We start from the raw sequence: 22,148 nt of genomic DNA on the forward strand, positions 1-22,148 counted from the left end.
AAAAAAACCCAACAGACTCCTATGAATTGAGACCTAAAGGTAATGAACTTAGCTCACAGAGAGGAAAGGCATGTCACCAGCGGGAAAGTCAGCTGTCCTTCCTGACAGGTCCCCTCCGAGATGGCCTTTTCCTCAGCGGATTTGCCACAGTTCAGTATGATGCTGTCAGCTTTAAAGACTTAAAAACTCAGTCTTGTCAGTGTCTTGAAGTACTCAGATTTAGGAGGCTGTTTTCTGCTAACAAAACTCACAAGAGACCAAGATACAAAAACAGAATGTGTCAATCTTTTAGTTAATGAGAAATATGACTTTCAATTTGAACTGTCCTTGCTCTTCTTCAAGGCTAGAGCAGGAAGTTGCTCATATATCCTACTCTTTCTTATGGACTTTAAGTACTTGGCATCTGCAATTCTCTTGCTTTCTCCTCTATCAACAAGTTTCCCCTCATTATTCTGTCATCTGTAAGCATACTACATAATATCGCCAATGTTAACAGAAACTCTCTTTAGATCTTATAATCCCCTTCAGGTACCACCTCATTTATCTGATTCATTTCCCAGAAAAACTCCTCACAGAAGTAATACACATACTTGACTCTGCTTCTTCATTTCCCATTCTCTCTTCAATCCACTTCGGAAAGGATTTCCCCTTCTTCATTCCACTAGAACGCAATAGAATAGAAAAGTATGAAAAAAAAATTTAGCATTGTGAATGGCATATCTTCTCCTCAGATGAAACTGTATTTATAAAACTCTTATTTACAAATTGTATTTGAAGAAAATAAGGTCATTACTTTTTCAATAAATAGGCTGGCTCAACTACACAGACATTCAGTCAAGATTCTTTCCCTTAACTGCTTCTGTTTGCTAAGAGCTATTTGGAGAGATGTAGCTTGCTAACCAGTCAGAAAAATAGTGTGGAGTATAGATACTTGTGCTATTCTTGTGACTCGTGATATATACAGCCCACATGTGTCTGTGTAGTATTGGTCTCATTGGTTCACTTCAGAACATGGTCCATCTTTGCCTTAGACAAAGTCTTTCCTATAGAGTGCCGCAGCAATAAAACCTTTGATTAGTGACTAATTAGCAGTGAGCTGAGGTCAGTCATGTCCTGTGCTGTGATTCACTTCAGTGAAGGTCAGCAGCAGCATCCATATTGCCAAATTCAATGGTGAATTCATCTCAATTTACTCAGCTTTTAAAGAGCATTTGACATGGTTGATTCTTTGAAACCTTTTCCTCCCTAGCATTCTGGACTTCCAAATAGCCTCACTGGCCACTTGGTGTCAGAGTTTTTTGAATGGCTCTCTTTACTCTTTCTTGCCTCTACAAGATGGTATGCTCCTGGGATCATTTCTTGGCTCTTCTGTCTATATTTTCTCACAAAAGGATAGCCTCCCTTTTCCGTGATTTTAAATACCAACCATACCATCATGTCTTCCAAGTTTATATCCCTAGTCCTGGCTTCATTTCTGAATTTCATGTTAATCAGCCCGATTCTTAGATCAGAAGTATGCAGAATAAAGCAAAGGAGTTATGAATGACATGCCCAACTAAGCCAGTGTTACCTTACTAGGATGGCATATGTTGTATGGGATATGAAAATGTTTGGAAATACACCTAGATTAAGCCAGCCAGTTGCCCTGGATTAGTCGAGATTATCTAGATTCTGATAACTTTGGTTCTTTATAGGGCAAGAGTCCTGGGAAATGTTCTGCTTGCTTGACATTTTTCTTGATAGGTGCTCATAGGCTTACTATTCATTGGTAATTGTCATGGGTCACTTGAAATAAAGTATTTGCTCTTGGTTGTACATGCTCTATTGTGGCTTTCATGCTGATGTGGTTAATTAAATGACTTACATGGACACTTGGATGTCAAATAGACATCTCATAACAGGTTTATAAAACCTTCATTCTTCTCTCAATCTTACCCATCTCCGTAAACAATATGACAATGAACTCTTAATTATTCAGGCCCCAAATTTGTTATCCTTATAGATTTTCTGTCCCCCACCCTTCTCATTTGTAACCAAGCTGACAGCAGTTCTTATCAGCTACTATTTTAAAAATGAATCTTGAAAATGATTACTTTTCACAATTCCTGTTGTCTCAGCCCTAGGCCAAGCCACTATTTTTTTCTTTCTAGGATTACTGCAATGTTTCTTAAAGCTGTGCGTCACAAAATTATATCTGTGAATCATCTGGGAATATATATTTTTTTAAGATTTTATTTATTTATTTGACAGAGATCACAAGTAGGCAGAGATGCAGGCGGGTGGGGGGGGGCAGGGTGGAAAGCAGGCTCCTTGCTGAGCAGAGAGCCTGATGCGGGGCTGAGATCATGACCCGAGCTGAAGGCAGAGGCTTAACCCACTGAGCCACCCAGGTGCCCCTCTACTGGGAAAATTAAATGCAGATTCTCAGTCATGGATATGACCTAAGATTCTGTATTTCTAACAAGCTCCCAAGTAATATGAGTGCTGCTGGTCAATGGCACTCACTAGAATATAAATATTAGAAATTTCAGATAATGATTAGTCTATGAGGAGCTTCAAACAGGGTAAAAGAATAGAGAATAATTTCTCTTCAATCATTTTTTATTTAATTAGTGTGATGTCCTAAAGTATATCAGATCATGAATGTCCCTGTGTCAATAACCATTCACCTCCTTGGCTTCCCATTATACCTTGAATAAAACCCAATTTGCTTATCATAAGGCCTTATAAGATCTGCTCTCAAGTATTTTTGAGGTCTGCCACTACCATATCTTACTCAGTACATTCTACCCAAAGCAGTTTTTCTCTTCTCTGAACAGGTCCAACTTTTTCTGCCTTGGGTCTTAACACTTCCTAGTCTTTCACTCTAGATTAGATTACTCCTCATTGAGGTTTCTGCTCAAAGAAATAATCTAACAGCAATAGGAAGCTAATATATTATCTAAAAACTTTACGCTTGCTTAATTGTATCCTAATTTTCATCTTCCCAATTACTATTCAAGTTCCATGAAGGAAAAGACATCTTGCTATATCCATGTGTCCAGTACCTAGAATCATATTTGACACAGAGTAGGTGCTAAATAATTCTTGGTTAAATGAATGATTAGACTGGGTACTCATGCTAGTTGACTTGGACAGTATATATATCAGTCAGGGTTAATCAGAGGAGCAGAACCACTAGGATAAACACGAATTCTACATTATGCATTTCAGGAATTAGGTCTTCTCTGTGTTGTTCGTTTTCTTCACATCCGATCTGATGTTGGAGCCGAATGTCCACAGGGCAAGCAGTTCAGGAAGAAAGATATACATTGGGAGAGAATAAGAGTAAGCTGGAATATACCAACTAGAGTCCGTGGGGTCTGATTGAAGTGTCAGTTCTTTTTTTTTTTTTTTTTTTAAGTGTCAGTTCTTGTTGCTTTTGTTTTGGATGGTATGTGCATTCTGCTGACATCAAGGGTTCTGTTGACATGTTGCTGAATACACACGCCTGGTCTAGGAGTTGGTAATGGTGAAGGAGAACCAAAGGCAAGCTGTAGCAGGTACAGGCCTGGATTCAGTCTCATGCCAACAGCATGAGTTAGAAGATAAGTCATATGAATGAGCAACAACATGACTCCTGCTTACATTCCACCCTGTAGTTCCCCAGTGAGACTCTCTACTATGGTGAGTTCACTGCAACCAGAAACATACAGAGAAGGGAATTCTGAGAAGTGTAGTTTAGCCTAGCTACACTGGCACATTATAAAATCTCTACAGTTTATTCTCTTTTGATGTCAGATTTTTAAAAATTGCTTAATAAGCATAAATTTATAACCAGGGATAACACATAATCAGGATATTAAATGATATCAGGTTTTGATGATCTTATTATTGCTATACCTTCATACTGGACACATATTTCCACCCACACACCTGTGTGTCTCTGTCAAGTATTCTAAAGTATGCTTAGAACTGTACTTTCAAGGCCAATGAAAGATATGGCTCTTTGACTCATTTTTCCTCCTTTCATTATAGGCATTTTTTCTCTCTTAACCATTACATTCTTTTTTAAGATAGTATCTTCAGTCAGGGTCTAATGTAATTTGTCTCTTTAAGAGCTTTTTTTTTTTTTTTTTTTTTTTTTTTTTTAGCACACGTACTACATCGATTTATGTGACATCTTTGCTAAGTTCTTGATATTTGAAGAGTAGGAAGGTACTATCCATTACCAAAAATAGTTCATATTTGATGATGAAACAAAATTGGCATTGAGCAGATGGAGGAAAAACTAGCACTTTTCCCACTCAGGTTGCCAGGTAAATTCATTGAGTCCTCTTTGGTAATAGGAATCTCCTGTTGAATCTTCTTCCCTCTTTTCCCCTTTCCACCTTGTTAAACGGTGTAGATAAAAACTTTGCATATAATAGTCTTGATTCACAAATATCATTATATAACTTAGAACTGGGGTGAAATAAGACCAATTCCCAAGGAACTTGTTCTGCCCACATGCTAGGTTAGCAGGCATTTTTTTTTTTTTTTAAGGATTTTATTTGAGAGAGAGGTAGTGATAGCGTGTACGTGTGAGCAGGCAAGAGGACAGAGGGAGGGGCGTAAGGGAGCCTGACACGGGGCTCTATCTCAGGATCCTAAGACCGTGGCAGGAGCCTAAGGTAGATGCTTAACTGACTGAGCCACCCAGATGCCTCGGGTTAGCAGGGCTTTTAGGAATTTCTTTCAAAATATAGCACTTTGTTGAGGCAAATAAGACTTCCTCTATGGATTAGAGATATTTATTACATAGTACCCAGTAATTCCATTTTATTGTGCTCTGGATAGTAACTGGATTGAAACCTCTGGTAAGATTAATAACAGTAAGATTCTGTATTTTTCCCCCTTTTCTTACTAAACAGAGTTACAGGTGAAAAAATCAGTCACTTTATTATTAGTCTTCTTTTTCTTAGTTTCTTCACTTACTTTAGGTTAAATCTATATTTTTTTCTGCACTGCTTTGTTATTATGTACTTTGCCAGTGAGTGATCTCTGAGGAAAATGCATTAGCACAGCAGCACATTTATAACCAGATATTATAAGTATATTGAATTATACTTAAACATTTGTAGCAAGTGTAACTTTATTTTCTAGAGTCAAAGCTAGATGGAGATCATAACTCAGGACTGCCTGTTCATTTGTACTATTCTTATGTTCACTTAGGCTTGAAACTGGAATCCTTGATTCTTGACTTCCCTTCACCACTTTTAGACAGTCAGTAGTTTTTATACATTTCTTTTCTTCAGAATTTTTCTAATCCATACATTTGTTTCCATTATTATGGCCTCCACCCCAAAAATAAGGACCTCATTCTTTTTTTTTTAAAGATTTTTATTTATTTATTTGACAGACAGAGATCACAAGTAGGCAGAGAGGCAGGCAGAGAGAGAGAGGAAGGGAAGCAAGCTCCCCGCTGAGCAGGGAGCCTGATGCGGGGCTTGATCCCAGGACCCTGAGATCATGACCTGAGCTGAAGGCAGAGGCCTAACCCACTGAGCCACCCAGGTGCCCCAAGGACCTCATTCTTATGATGTTACAGCAACCCTCTAACAGAGCCCAAGCCTTGGATGCCTTTCCTTTTCTCCAATTCGATCTGTGAAATATTACCTACTTAATTTTTCATGCAATATTGCTGTCATCCTGACATTGCTCAAAACTTTTCATGTCCTATTGCATGCACAGGATGAACTAACATGATTTAAACAGACATGCAAGATGTATCTGTGTCCTCTGCTCACTATCTTTTTCATCCCTGCCTCTGAAACTTTGTTGAGAAGAATTACAATAATCATTAGAGCCAACGAATTGAAAGGAGCCCAAATTTGGAACTTGAGAGCTCTACAAGTTGAGAGAGTTTGGAGAGGGAAGAAAGGTGCAGCAGAAGTGGGCTTTGGGAGGGAGTTTTATGAAGTTAGGAGAGAAAGAGAGTTTCTGGTGGCAGCTGTGCTGCCAGTGAGATACTGAGTGTAAGAGAGCAGAAAAGTGAGATAAAGAGTTTTTAGATACTTTATTGTGGATTATGAGTAGAAAAACCTCTTGTTATTTTGAGTGACTCAGGAAAGATTAATACAGTTTTCATTTTTTTCCCCTGCCTAGTGACTTTTTAAAATGTGTCCAGTACCTTGCAAAGGAAGTCAGAGAAGGAAGAGCCAGTTTCATTTCCCTCATGGAACGTTTCACCCAATAAGTAGAGAATCTAAAACTGAAAGGAGTAACCGTGAAGGAAGAGGATAGCTTATGATGAGCCCACAACATGGGGGTCTGGTAGGGCTCAGGAGGCCAAAGAACACTTCTCTGAGAAAGTGACTTTTAGGCAGAAACCTGTCAGACGACAGCTGTGGGAATAACAGACATAATCCATGTGAAATGTTCAGCAAAGTGCATGCCAAATGGATGTTAGGAATATTAGAATTATCGATGATTAACCATCATTAGGCATTCTTGTATCTTCCCTAAAGCTATATGGTAAAATAGTTCATGATAGAGCAGATGTTTTCTGCTATTTTAAATCTCTATAATGTCCAGCTCTCAACCTTGCAGTGAAATGAGGTTGAGAGAGCACCAGACTGATTCCTTGACACAAGGACTAAAATCATGACTTATGAGCTGGGCAACTCTAGGGAAAAAAAATCCACCTGGGTTCCAGTTTCTTGTTTGTAAAATAAGAATCCCATTACTTTAGAGGATTTCTTCACTGATTGAAATAACTAATGTGCTGTCTGATATACATGCATGGTAAAAGGTAGTTTACTAATATTTCATATTTATAAGTAATGTTTATAAAATAAGAATATACCATTAAAATGGATATGAATAATTTAAAATTCATAATAATTTGGTTGTAGGTGAGAGAAGTTATATCAAAATTTGATCAACAGAGAAATATAATGTTCATATAATGTTATCATAAAAGATTGTACTTTTTTAGAGATATAACTTCTGTCTGGTATCCCAAAATGTGTAACAGGGAAAAAACAAAAATCATCCAAATCTTACTCTCCACCTAGTCCTTGCTTATGGAAGAATATGTTTCAGGTTATCTAAAAGTATTTATATGATGAGTAACCAGAAGTACTATCTATTAATTGAAGAAGTCCTTTAATGATCTCTACTCAAAAATGCCACCATAGTTCATTTTCTTTGCCAGTAGAAAATAATCTACTACATTGTTTAACACATACTTGACAAATTTTCTATTTTGGAGTAGCTTATTTTTCATTTTAATTAGTAAGGTCATTGTAATTATTATGTAAAGACTTCACACTTAGATGAAGTGAGTTATTCGTTTTAATCTTCCTTAATGCTGTATGGACTCAGATTTTTTTTAAAAGAAGTGCATGTCCTGTTAAAGGAAAGGTTAAATACCATTGCTGTAGAAATATGCTCCTGGCTCTCTGGGAAAGGTATTACTTTGGAGGATGATTTTTATCTATAATTACATTTCCTTTCTGCTGTCATAGAGAGCCTGATCCTCATTATAATACGCATTGCTTCATATTCACTAAACTGTATAGAAAAAAAACCCTTTTGTTTATAATTTGAGGAGAGTTTTGAGATTACTGTGTGAAGATGCTTGAAACTTTTGCCTCATTGAAAAGCACTGAATGTTTTGAGAAAAATCAATAAACCGTATTCCTACCATAACCCAAAGGGAACAAAGTTATTGAGGTTTGAAATAGCTTACCCCCAAATCATAATTCCTCTAGCATGGGGATTTGTGAGTACCCGTTGCAGCTAACAGCTAATCATACTGTACTTGGTGAATTACTTTCATTATATAAAATAAACTTAGTCATTACACATTATAAGGAATGTTCAAATCCTTTCATTAAAAACACAACGTTATGCATACTATTAATTTTTAAGATGCATTACCAAATGGGTCATGAATATTAAGTGAATACATTTATTCTATCCTTTAAAAAAACCACATTAATTTGTAGTTAAGATAGAAGCTCCATCTTCACAGTATAAAACAGAAGACAGGGATAATATACGTGGTTTGTTCCACTTAGCCACAAGATAATTCACCTGAAAAATCTCAAATCATTCAAAAAATTTAGCATGACTGATTTTTTTTTTTTTTTTAGCATGACTGATTTTTTCTGCTGACATTGATTGTTGACTGTTCTCCCTCCCAAATAAGCAATTCTAGGCTGTTTTGAGCCTCAGAGATTGCAGTGTGAGTGGTTGCCAGTGGGTGGCAGAGTAACTTGTGGGTCATGCGTACAAATAAATCCCAACCATTTGAGAGATTATCTCCCAAATAAAATTTGAGGTCTTTCAGATGCAAGTATCTGTAGGTTTGTAAGACTCAAAAGATAATGTTTATGATAGCACATTTTCAAAATAGAAATTTCTATTTATATCCACGTATTCTTTGAGAAATAGGGTGTAATGGGTATTTCCTAATTAATAAGTAGTGGATATTGCTCATAAATTGAGTCTTTATGTATGAAATGAGGTGCATTTGGTACATTTATTATTAAAATACAAGAACAGTGGTTGTCTCTCTACCACTGGCTCAAAACTTTATTCATAAGTCTAAGACTGAAAAGAGGGAAACATTTGTGTTCAGTAATTCTAATATAAGCAGGTGAGTGCTGTAGAATTGAATAGTGGAGGTGGAAGCTGGATCAGTGGGGGATGGAAACAATGAAGAATGAGGGGAGCTTTCTGCCCGTGGACGCCGCCGAGTAAGCATCGTTAAAGTCTCCCCTCCCACCGCCGTCATGTCTAAGTCAGAGTCTCCCAAAGAGCCTGAACAGCTGCGGAAGCTCTTCATCGGAGGTCTGAGCTTTGAAACAACCGATGAGAGTCTGAGGAGCCATTTTGAGCAATGGGGAACACTTACGGACTGTGTGGTAATGAGAGACCCAAACACCAAGCGCTCCAGAGGCTTTGGGTTTGTCACATATGCCACTGTGGAGGAGGTGGATGCAGCCATGAATGCAAGGCCACACAAGGTGGATGGAAGAGTTGTGGAACCAAAGAGGGCTGTCTCAAGAGAAGATTCTCAAAGACCTGGTGCCCACTTAACTGTGAAAAAGATTTTTGTTGGTGGCATTAAAGAAGACACTGAAGAACATCATCTAAGAGATTATTTCGAACAGTATGGGAAAATCGAAGTGATTGAGATCATGACTGACCGAGGCAGTGGCAAAAAGAGGGGTTTTGCTTTTGTAACATTTGATGACCATGATTCTGTAGACAAGATTGTCATTCAAAAATACCATACTGTGAATGGCCACAACTGTGAAGTAAGGAAAGCGCTCTCTAAGCAAGAGATGGCTAGTGCTTCATCCAGCCAAAGAGGTCGAAGTGGTTCTGGAAACTTTGCTGGTGGTCGTGGAGGTGGTTTTGGTGGGAATGACAACTTTGGTCGCGGAGGAAACTTCAGTGGTCGAGGTGGCTTTGGTGGCAGTAGAGGTGGTGGTGGATATGGTGGCAGTGGGGATGGCTATAACGGATTTGGTAATGATGGAAGCAACTTTGGAGGTGGTGGAAGCTATAATGATTTTGGCAATTACAACAATCAATCCTCAAATTTTGGACCCATGAAAGGAGGCAATTTTGGAGGCAGAAGCTCTGGCCCTTATGGTGGTGGATGCCAATACTTTGCCAAACCACGAAACCAAGGTGGCTATGGTGGTTCCAGCAGCAGCAGCAGCAGCTACGGCGGTGGCAGAAGGTTTTAATTACTGCCAGGAAACAAAGCTTAGCAGGAGAGGAGAGCCAGAGAAGTGACAGGGAAGCTACAGGTTACAACAGATTTGTGAACTCAGCCAAGCACAGTGGTGGCAGGGCCTAGCTGCTACAAAGAAGACATGTTTTAGACAATACTCATGTGTATGGGCAAAAAAACTCGAGGACTGTATTTGTGACTAATTGTATAACAGGTTATTTTAGTTTCTGTTCTGTGGAAAGTGTAAAGCATTCCAACAAAGGGTTTTAATGTAGATTTTTTTTTTTTTTTGCACCCATGCTGTTGATTGCTAAATGTAATAGTCTGATCATGATGCTGAATAAATGTGTCTTTAAAAAAAAAAAAAAAAAAAAAAAGAATGAGGGGAAAGCCAAAGAGTGTGCTAGAACTTCACCTGCTAGTCCTGTTTCTAATCCACTACTTCCTTCTTTGTATTAGAAAAATTTTATTTTGGCAATTAAAAAAGGAAGTCCCCCTATCAATTTTATGATCATTTAGTGTACTATGTATTTACCATTGTTTCCTTCTGGCTCCCATCTCCCCTCCCCAACCAGAATATGAACTTTGTTTTTTTTTTGTTGTTGTTGTTGTTGTTTTTTTCAGAATATGAACTTTGTGAAGGCAAGCATTGGTAGGTATTTTTGCTGCTATATCCTGTGTCTAACAGAGTGACTGGCAGAGTGTAGGTGTTGAATAGATATCCATTGAATGAAAGATTGAATAAAAGATTAATTATAGAATATTTGCAAATTGTACCAAAAAGTAAGGGGAAAAAAATCAGTTCTATCATACCATTGATAGAGTTGCAATTTTTTTGTGTGAAATTTTAAGGATTATTTGCTTGTGTTATTTACCTTATTGTGATCATAGACTATAAAGAAAATTGCACATTCTAATTAGGTCAGTTTTCCTAATAGTCCTTATTGTAGACATTTTTGAGAATAAGGATCAAAGTAAAAGTTGCCTAGGATACTATTACCTGATAGAACTCAATATATTAACATCTTCTTTTCCAGAGTTTCTCTTTTTGTTTTTCCTATGCCAAGCCTTGTCAATTCTGTCTGCTAAACAATATTTAGATCTACTTCTTTCTCTTCCCATACTACTAGTCTAAGCCACTTTACTTTCTGACCTTTTGCTTGGATTGTTACAGTTGGTTCCTAATTTACTTTTTCTACGTGCAGTCTTATCTGTCCTGGGTGCCCAGTTTTTGTTTTTACCACCATATGCTTTTCATGAGAGACCAAATGATTTCCTCCACAAAACATGTACTTATTTCAGTTCCCTTCCTGACATTCTTCAGTGGCTTCCAATTGCCCTTGGAATAAAATCCCCAAAGCCCTTGCATGATGCAGTTGGTGACTCCATCTCCAGCCTCAGCCTTGGTCCTCTTTCATCTTCTGTGGTCTGTACATAGTGTATTTCTGCCATTTTCTTTCCTCTAGATCTTTGGTGAAATAGTGCCTTGGCTGGATTGCCCATATTATCTATATTTGCTTGGTTAAATCCTCTTTATTCAAATTTCTGTTCAAATGCTTTGGGTGTAGGAGTGGTTCTTTACTAACCACCAAATGCAGTGCCCATCACATGGTGAGTGCTGCTCTTGTTGAATTTGTGTTTGTCTTACCTCCTACTATATAGACTGATCATGAAGGATGTTTATCACAAGCACCGTTAACAGATCCAAGAAGAAAGATGAGACAAAGAGTGACACACTCTTTGTAATTGGATCACTTAATTATCATTTGAAATTTTAAAATAACATGACTCAGGTTGTGTAATATGAATTTTACAGATGGAGAAAATCATCACTCAAGTTATTTGACAATGAAATGGTCATTATGTTGTTTTTTGAAGCTTTTGTGTAGGAAGAAAAACACTTCTTGTGTGATAAATCATCTAACAATGCCCCATTCATGTAGCCTAGACATAGTTCTAATAGTTTAAATGTAATAGCAATTGTTGGAATGCATTGTACCAGCCATTGCCTAGGTCAGCGATTCTCAATACCTGATTGGGGGTGGAGAGTCAGGAGAGCTGTTTGAGAGTTTTATATTAAACAAAAGGGATGTAGAGTAAAAGAGTTGAAGAAATTTGTTTTAGACTACAAGGAGGGGTTTGGAAAACTTGTATAGAGCCACTGGAGAATCTCCTATATATGTGTGACATGTGTTGCAGAGGGATAAATACTGAGTGAGATTGTATTAAGTTCCCAGCCTTTTTGCAATATTCCTATACCGGTGAAGATGTTCCAGGTGATGGAATGTGAAAAGAATCAATTAATGAAATAGTGAGTCAGGTGGTAGAAGAGCTGGTTAGGAAAGGAAGGTGATAGGGAAGGAGGGATTGATAAAGAAGATGACTTGGAAAGTGTGATAGGGAGACTGGGTGCCAGAAAGGGCAGGTGATCAGTACTACAGGGAGAAAGTTTGGGGATAACAGGGCTTGAAGGCATAGGGTCACAAAACATTCCTTGTCTACCTGACAATTCTGGAGTATGAATATTGATCTAGGGAAATTATTCATTTGTCTTTGTTTAGATGACAGTTATTTTCTAGAGGGTTTTTAAAAAGGAATACTTACAAAATAGTTTGTGACATATTTAAGCATGTTCCCCATACAATCTTTAGTAAGACTTTTTAAAATTAATACATTATTTCTTTGGGATTCATTTCTTGGGGTGTGTGTGTGTGTATTTCCATTCTGAATATACTGAAGTAGATCCAACCTTGGGACGCATGAAATGGTCACACTCTGCTTCAAAAAGGGCATAAACTGTACATGGACAGTCTTGATGGCCTTTGATCTACTTCTACTCACTTGTCCAGCCTTATCTCTAGCCATGTTTCTGTATATGTCTCAAGGGCTCTAATCATTTTGAACTTCATAAAATTTCCCACACTTCATGATATTTTGTGAGGTTTTTTTTTCTATGTCCTTCCTCTTGGAAATTCCTTCTGTCTCTTGTCTGCCTACTGAACTTTTTAAAAAAAAATTTTATTTATTCATTTGACAGACAGATATCACAAGTAGGCAGAGAAGCAGGCAGAGAGGGGGGCGGAAGCAGGCTCCCTGATGAGCAGAGAGTCCGATGGGGGGCTCGATCCCAGAACTCTGAGATCATGACCTGAGCCAAAAGCAGAGGCTTAACCCACTGAACCACCCAGGTGCCCCTGCCTACTGAACTTTTTAAGTTCCAGATCAGGGCTCCATTTCTTGGCACTCTTCCCTGTGATGATAGCGCTTACACTACTTCTTTATTATAGCACTTACACACTGTGCAGTTGGTTTGCTGGACTCTGGCCTCCTGGATGGTGCAATTACATCTTGTTTATATCTATCTCTTCTGAATACCATTCTTTGCACAGGGTCAATTCAAAAAATATTTACTGAGTGCTAATTGTGTACTAAGCACTGTACCATGCACTGGTCATAGATGAATCAAATACAAGATAACGCAAGGCAGCCCAGAAACCAATTAAAGAGAAAAATGTTCATTAATTACAAAGTGCCAAGTTTGTAGAAATTTCTATGACACAAGGGGCAGATGTAGCACAGAGGGAAAAGTAATTAGTCCTGAGGTGGTCAGGAAGACTACCTAGAAGTTATTCTTGAGTTGGTTTTGAAATACTTACAGAAAGTTGGCAAGTGAGGGAAATAGTTGCAGAATGCATGTGTGTAGACACTGTGGGTTAAAACAGTGAGTGGGTTTGGAAATTCTAGACAGCTTAATATATCAGTGTGCTCATTCAACTTGCATGCAGTTATGAGTACTCTTATTACATAGACAATAAAAGTAATTACGATTAAAGGAAACATTGTGAGCTGAGGCTTTGAGAAGCCAAAGACTGGGTGTATTAAGACAATGGTGATTCAATAAACATTCTTTTTTCTTTTCTTTCCCTTTTCTTTCTCTGTAATTTCTTGTTTCCCTGCTTCAGACTTGATTCCTATTTTCTTTCTCCTGTGATGTCTTGCTCCATTTGTCTCACATGAGTTTGGGTTAGGCAGGAAGGAATAGACCGACACCTGGACAGATGAACATGAAAGACAGAAAATGTGTGACAAAGCTGCCACATCTGCCCTTTATCTTTACGGAAGTGGTTGGCACTTTTCAAACTGTTTCTTTGGGTTTACAAACTACATTCTTTGATGGAAGTTCAGGGTTACAAAGACCAGATATCATTCTGTTAAACTAGGGAGGAGGCAAACAATTTCCCAATGGTTACCTTGAGAGGCAGAATTTTGTAGTCACTAATAATGCAGACTCTGGAGCTGAGTTTGAATCCTCACTCTGTCCCCTACTAGCTGTGTGACCACAGGCAACTTATATAATCTTTCCTATAACATCAGTATCTACCTCACAAGTTTGTTAAAAGAGAAAATGAAATAATTCCTGTAAGTACTTAGAACAGTGACTGAAATAGAAGCAGACTCAATAAATATTAGCTATTAACTAGAATTTTAACTCAAATCTAGTACCTTTATGTTTTTGTATCCAACTACACACACCCAAAAGAATTTTTCTTTCCTCCAATAAATTATTCTAGATAGCTGGATTTTTCTGTTAACACACTCTATAGCCAATTTCTGTAAAAATGATAATGAAATGCATGTAAAGATCCAACTTATGGACACGCGTACACAGGGTAAATATCTGGCCTGACTTTCCAAGTCTTCCATAACCTGAACCCTTCGTATCAACGTAGCTTTCTTTCTATTTTATTCTTCAGCTTGTTTATCATACTTCCTTCTGTAACATCCTTGATAAATAACAATCACTTTTTTTTATTACTTCTCTCAGTAAGCAACTTTTGAGAATATTACATATGATTACTTTAAAATAATGATCCTGTACACCTGTATTAAAGTAGTTTGTACATTGTAAACTGTATTCAGAATTAAAAATTAGAAAGAATGACAGAAAAACTCATTTTCTCTTACTCAGTGGATCATTTTATACACAATTCATTTTTGGAAAACCCATTGGTTCAGGCCGTATATAAACAGGTCCAATGATAAGGAGGAGATTCCTCTGTGAGTTGATCTATTCTGTTGATGGACAACCCTAAGTCGTTTGGAAGTTCTTGCTTTGATTCATCTGAAAAAAATTTCAAAATTTAACAGCTACCTACCATGTATTCATGGTCCTGGGCTTGGTGCTTTAACCACATTATTTCTATTTTCATAAATAACTGAAAGTTAGATATTTTTTTCTCATGTAATGTCCCCGCCCCCATTATAGATAGAGCTATTAAAGAGAAACAACTTGCTCAGTAGAAAATCCTTGCTCATCCTTTTGTTTCAGTTCTACTTTCTGTATAGGATATGAAACAAAATGGAAGTCTTATCCCTCTACTGGGACTATAGCTTCCACATGCCTTTATAGTTCCATGCACAATGTTCTATGCATCCAGGTTTAGCTTTTGTTCAGACTGTCCCTTGAACCTCAATGTCCTCTTTCCTTTCTCCTTCCTCTCTTTCTGTTCCCACTCCTTGCAGAATCGGTTCCTCCCACCTTCTCTATAAAGCCAGTGCTTATCTTCTGCACAGTGCCCTGGCCCCTGGGTGAAAGAGCAATATGTGACGTCTATACCACATCATTTAAATTTTAGTATTAAATTTATGGTCATTGCTTGCTTAAATGGCTTCAAATTGGTTTATAAATTACTTTCTGATGTAGACCATGCTTTCTAATTCTGTATTCCCCCTGTACTAGGCATATTTTTGGGATTATAGATTTTTGCTCATATTTTAGATTTTTTTCTATTTATTTCTGTCCCTGCTTTGCAGACACACAAAAATTAAGCCAAACATGGGAAAAATCAATAATGAATCACAGAAGGAAAAGTTTCTATTTCAAAGTTAGCTCTTGCTGTATAGCTCCATATATCCCTTTCTGTGTGTGACCAGTCTTAATCTTAGTTTCCATATCTAGTCCTAAGAGTCTTCATTAGACCTTAGAACCGGACCTTCTAGTTCTTTTTCTCTTTAGCTAGTGTTTCATATTACCTTTAAGACCTTCCTTTATCACGTGTACAGTTCCTTGTATTCATTTCTTCAGCATCCAGACCAGTTACAAGCTATTGATTACAGAGGATGGAAAGGTCCCTGAGACTTTGGGTGATCTCTGAAGTCATTAAGAAAGAATGGTCTTGATTTGGGCCTTATCAGTGGGTAGAAGAGAAGGAGAGGTGTATTTCTTGTAAAGTTCTTGATAGGAATGGATTTCTGGGGGAAAGTATTTGGTCAGTCTGCTAACATAGTGAGGAGGCATAAAATAATAATAGGAGGTAGGGGTTAGCTTATATGCCCCCTTTTGAGATTTTTGTTGTTTTTTTCTATGAAGAATGTTATTAACAATGGTGGTGTATGAGATTTTGACTTCACTATATTAAGGTGAGATTAAGTGGATTAGATAAGATAGAGGTGGATTAGATAAAATAGAGGACAGATCTAAAAGCTCTGCTACACATCACCTGCTTCTTCAGCAGGGACCAGTCCCCTCCTTGAAGCTGTTGATTTTGATAGTTTAAGGTCAATCACCAGTGACTAATTTCCAAAATTGGTTTAAACATTCTCATCTTTTTAAAAGCTGAAATTAGGATCTTTTCCATCTTCTAGTTGAATAACTTTTTATTTTTGTTTTACTTCTCACACCTTTACACATGGTACACATTTTACACTTCTTTTAAAAAGCCCTTAAAGCAGGTACATAGGGAAACAGAGCCATAGCATGACCAAATTACTTTTACAAAATTACCTAATTAGCTAGAGACTCATGCAGCTACAATCCAGTTCTCCTACCTCCCAGTTTAGGAATTTAAAGTGTTTTCTAGATTTTAAAGGAGAGTGGGTCTTTAAATTCAGCTGGAGGTGGCACTGAGGGAGATTCCATAACACACAGAGGAATACAATTTTTAGGGACATAGAGTAGTTCCTGCAGCAATCTATTCAGGGTGGAATGGATGTGTCACTTTACTTGAGTAAACTGGTTCCCCTTGCAGGACTTGCATGACAATAAAGGAGGATTGCTGCTAACAAAGAAATAGCTTTCATCCATCACCAGAGGAGTGAATGCGACCCTTCTCAGATGAGCTGCTGATTTTCCCTTTCCATCATCCATCTCACTAATGGTGGATACCAAGATGTTTCAGCAGATGCAGTGAGATTGGTAGATTATTAGGGATAGCTTTGTCCCTTCACCTTTCTGAAATTTTGAAAGGTCAAATGAGGAGACGTTGACAATCTGGCATGATAAAATATATACTTGGCGGAGAACATTTAGCTTTTGAAAGCAGAGATTCTTTATCTACCCTGCTCATTAGTCTCTGCCTGGACCAAATTTCTTAAGTCATACTTTAACAAAAATGTTTGTTTAAAGACAAGAGGTCCCAGTAAGGAAGGTGATCTGTTACCAGACTATGATAGCTGCAAAAGCCCCATGATAGCCAGAGAGGATTCCTTTGACCTGTGTTAATCTTTTCTAAACATACAAAAATTATTTTCTGGTGCAGTGATCAGATAATACACATCTTGTAAATATTTCTGATGAACTTAAACTGGGAGATACTGAATTAAGAGTGATATTCACATTGTTGAGAATAAAGTTGCTGTTCTCTGAATTGATACGGCCTTTCAGATCCTGTTGTGTTCCCCTTGAGGAATGACCCTTCATCTTTTCATTGCATGATCGCATGAATTGTGGGGTTAGTTACCATCACATATTAACATTGATAATAAGCAGTCATGTCAGAATGATTTTGTTTGTGAAAGTTTGTTACTTGTGTACTGTAATTTTTTAACAAAATACATTCAGTAACCATTTGTTGAGTAACTATCATATGCTAGAAACTACTGCAGACATTTTGGGACATATAGTGATGTAAAACACGTTAGAGTTTGATTTAAAAATTGCCACCTCTTCATGATCTTAGGGTCCTGGGACGAGCCCCACATCCAGGGTCTCTGCTCAGCAGGGAGCCTGCTCCCCCCCCCATCCCCCTCACCCCCCACCTGCCTCTCTGCCTACTTGTGATCTCTTTCTCTGTCTCTGTCAAATAAATAAGATCTTAAAAAAAAATTTGCCACCTGTTTTGGAACATTTTTTCAAATTCAAGCTAGAATATATTGATTAGTTCCCATAGGATTTGACTGATAACTTTATTACAGACATACTTCATTCATTCTTAATAAAAATAATATAATTTACACAACTGTCTTCTCTATCTGCATTTCTAACAATGCTTCCTAGTGCTTTGATTTAGCATGTGGACACAATGAATGACACAAATATGATCCTTGCCAAGTAAGAGAGAGAAAAATCTGTGAATGATAGAGTTGCATCATATACATATTTAATTTACACCATCAGAATAACTCTAATTCTGAAGATGTCATAATGTTTGGATCACACAGTAATGTTGACTTGAATTAAGAAAGGAACTTTTGATGGCTGGCTCTTTCCTTCAATATGAGTTTTTTTTTTTTTCCTCTTTTTTGGTATTAGTCCTAATGGAAATAAAAGAGAATTTTAACTGAGTTATGACTGATACACTGTATGCAGAGCTATTTTGTTTAGAATAATAATTTAATTAATAATTCTGCATGTATCATGTTTTTCTTTCTTATTTTAATACATAAGATGGGAAATATTTAGTTCTTAAATAATTTAACAACTTTTACATGATTTCTGCTTTTGTTACTTTTGTAATAAAACTCTAGTGACTTGGAATTTTTTGAACCATTACAAAAATGGTGTTTGAGATGCAAGACAACTATTCTAATATGTATTTCTACTTCTGGTAAGAAGCTGACTTTATTCACAGGTTTTATTTTAGTTGCGTGGAATTGGTTGATCTCTGAAGAGCTGATACAAATTTACATGCAGAGTTTAAGTCTACTTTTTTTTATTTTTATTTTTCTCCGGTAGCCAGGTGGGAAATCAAAAACCTAATCTCATGAGATAAGCTCCCATTAAATGTAACCTCATAACTGAGATTCCCATAGTTTCACTATGATAGGAATTGGATTAAAAATGTCTATAACAGAAAGAAAAAGATAACCTTATTTACTCCACAGGTTCAAACCCTTAAAAATAAAACTTAGGAACAAAGTAGAGATTTTTCATAGCTCTAAGAAGGGCAAACATATTTAAATTTCTGAGGATAGCAATAAAATACATTTATTTCTTTAGAATAGCATTCCTTTTTATAGAAATTCTGTCACTGTCATATTTTTCATTGTTGGTGCTAACTTGTTTTGATTTAGACAGAAACTATATCATACTAGGGATAATAAATATTTATCAGATATAGTTCTATAGAATATGGACTGAAATAGTCTATTGCTTATAGCAATATAAGTTTTGGTTAATATTAGAAATTGGTAGAAAAGACCTTAAAAAAAAAAACCAACAAAAAGATAAAGCAGAAATTGTTGAGTAACAATATTTTAACATACTAGATATGTTTCTAATAAGTTTATGCAAACTAAATATTTATAGTAGATATTCACTAAATGAGTTACTTAAGTTACTTATTCCACAATTCTACATTTATTGAGAACCTACTATGTAGCAGGTATTTTGTGACTACTTGGTAAATAGAAGAATTCTATTCTTAGGTAAATCTTTGTTTAAATGTTCATGTGTCTGTGTTTCATAAGTAAAATATGTATATAGATAATTTAAAGCCACTAATTCTATGTTTTTGAGAACAACTTGTCCTAATTAAAGATCTTGAGAGGGCGCCTGGGTGGCTCAGTGGGTTAAGCCGCTGCCTTCGGCTCAGGTCATGATCTCAGGGTCCTGGGATCGAGTCCCACATCGGGCTCTCTGCTCAGCAAGAAGCCTGCTTCCCTCTCTCTCTCTCTCTGCCTGCCTCTCCGTCTACTTGTGATCTCTCTCTGTCAAATAAATAAATAAAATCTTAAAAAAAAAAAAAATCTTGAGATTAAATTCAATGATCTCAATAAGTACATCTTAAAGTTTAGGGATATAACTTCATTTGAAGTAGATATTGTATCAGTCACATTCTGAGATTAAATAAAACATTCTCAATTCTATCCCTTGGATCACAGATCTTGTTTTCTGGCTGAGAGGATACCATCAAAAAGTAGGCTGTATATTCTAGGATAAAATCTAAATCTCATGAAGCATTGTCTTTGGGTTAACATTGTTACTGAGTCTTGAAAAGACCATTCCAATATTCCATAAGGCCAGTTGTTTCTGTGGAGTGAGACTACCTAATTCCATGAATATCAACCTACTGCCTTACTTCTTGCATTGTTGATTGAGCTTTCTTAGTCAGAAGTGATATTGTTTGGTTTAAGTTGATGATGACTAGACATTCAGTAAGTCAACAGATGGTGTTGCTGGCAAAGCATGGCAAGCAGAGAAGTCAAATCCAAACCCTGAATCAGTGTTTATTCCAATAAGGAAAAATCCACTGTGGAGAAGGGTCCAAAATAATCAATTTGCTGCCAAGTGGCTATCTGGTCTCCTCAGGATATGGGCACCTCTCAGGGGCTCAGGGATAGCTGCTGGAAAGCAAGGCACTCAGTAGTGATGAAAGCCAAGTCCTCATTGGTGTGGGGAGGTCCATATGTTGAGTCTATTAAAAATCTCCTTATGCCACCATGGCAACTTTCTAAATGAGTCTGTTGAGTAAACACTACTGGGATGGGGGAAAAAAAGACTGATTGGCATCCACATGTTAGAACAACTTGTCCCCCTAATTATTGAGGCCTCCTCTTCACTAGGAACTTTTTGCTGGACATTTGCATAGTACAAAAATGTTCTGAGTTAATTCTGAGAGGTTTATCCAAACCTCTTTGTCTCAGACCATCTGGACAAACCATTAGTCATTGTCCTTGAATTGTTCCTCATGCAATCTCTCTTCCTAGGACAAGTGGATCATGGGGGGAATAGCTTTCCTTCTATCTCTCAGAGACACCTAAAGTAAAGCTTTAGGGCACACCAGTCCATTTTAAACTAACACCAGCATATTGGGCAGAACTCTGCGAATCAGAGAGCTTTTCTCTGTAATCCAGCAGTACGAACTTCCCATGTGGTTGTGGGAATGGATTGAGGAAGTGATGACACTGTAGTAGTTCAAAACACACAGAAGATTGAGCTACCTGGTGAGGAAAACTTGTGATCCCAGAAACTGCATTTGTTGCTGGAACGTTGATGGGTATGCTCAGCTTAACTCAGGTAGATGTTCACTGTTTAATGGACAGCTCAGGCTGCAGTGTTAGGTGTTCATTCCCTAGTGGAGACCAATATAAAGCTAATAGAGACTAACTTTTAGCTAAAGAGGGTATAATTTCTTTCAAACCTGACTTGTGGATTTCTTATTAGGGCTTAACTTTCACCAAGCAACCTGAGTTGCCATAGATACCTTAAGCACCATTGGTTCTGTTGGGTCATATCGGTTTAGAGAAAGATCTGCTTGCACTAAAGTCTGGACTAGCTGGGAACCATCCCTAACTATCGTCCTATTTCCTGTTTACATTCCAAGGCACTTAGTAAATGGCTTCCAGCAGCACATAAAATGTGGTTTTAAGTGGATTTTTTTTTTTTTTTGCTTAAAATTTAATTGTCCTGTCCTTTTCTTGGAGGTTAGAATTACATGGTACAGCAACTAGTCTCTAACTACCCCAGGCTACTGTATTCCAAAAATACATGGAGTGATAGGCTTCTGAAATTTTCTGGGATTGTTTTTTTCAGCCCCTCATGCCCACATGCTACCAGGGTATTTAAGGTACTCAGTTCTTTCTTTTCATTGGGACCTGGACATATGATATTCTCAGTATAGTGAACAGCATGATGTTCTGTGAGATGGGGAAATCAAGGTCTTTTACATTATGACAGAGAGCCAAATGGTTGACTTGTCCCAGAAGTGGGACAGTGAAAGTGTACCATTGGCCTGCCCCAGAATAATAAACTTCTTAAATTTTCTACTTGTGTGGGAACAGCAAAAACTTAAAAAAATTGTCAGATCAGTATTTATAAACCATCAGGCAAGCAGGGGCAGTGCTTATTTGCTCCCCAAATGAGACTAAATTTTGGAAAACTGCTGCAATGGGAGAAATTGCCTAATTAAGTATATGATAATCTTTGTCATTGAAAAAGATTTGTTTTTTTGGGAGCCAGTGTGGAGATGTTTTCCAGTTACTGAGTGCATCTATTCCAACTATATACTTTAGAACCAGATAAATAATGTAAGAATAATTTGAAACATCTTTTTTAAATGACTTCCATGATTTTTTTTCTGTTTCCATATAATCTTCCAAAACCCTGTTATTTCCTCATCAAGAGGAAAAGTCTATGTTCCTGCCCCTTGAATACTGTCAGATCTTTGGTACCTCTTTGGCACCTCTTTAGCAAATAGAATATGGCAAAACTGAC

At 37.2% G+C, this 22,148-nt stretch overlaps 1 protein-coding gene across 1 annotated transcript; it reads left to right on the forward strand.

The window, feature by feature from the left end:
• Positions 1-8,704: 8,704 nt before the first annotated feature.
• On the forward strand, positions 8,705-9,314 carry LOC125092916 (heterogeneous nuclear ribonucleoprotein A1-like; the record flags this gene model as incomplete). The annotated part of the gene is made up of 1 exon (XM_047717417.1): positions 8,705-9,314. A coding segment is annotated over exon 1 (552 nt), but the record flags the coding sequence as incomplete, so codon positions are not given.
• Between the last annotated feature and the right edge of the window lie 12,834 nt (positions 9,315-22,148).

This window comes from Lutra lutra, chromosome 1, assembly GCF_902655055.1.
Source record: "Lutra lutra chromosome 1, mLutLut1.2, whole genome shotgun sequence".
Taxonomy (NCBI): domain Eukaryota; kingdom Metazoa; phylum Chordata; class Mammalia; order Carnivora; family Mustelidae; genus Lutra; species Lutra lutra.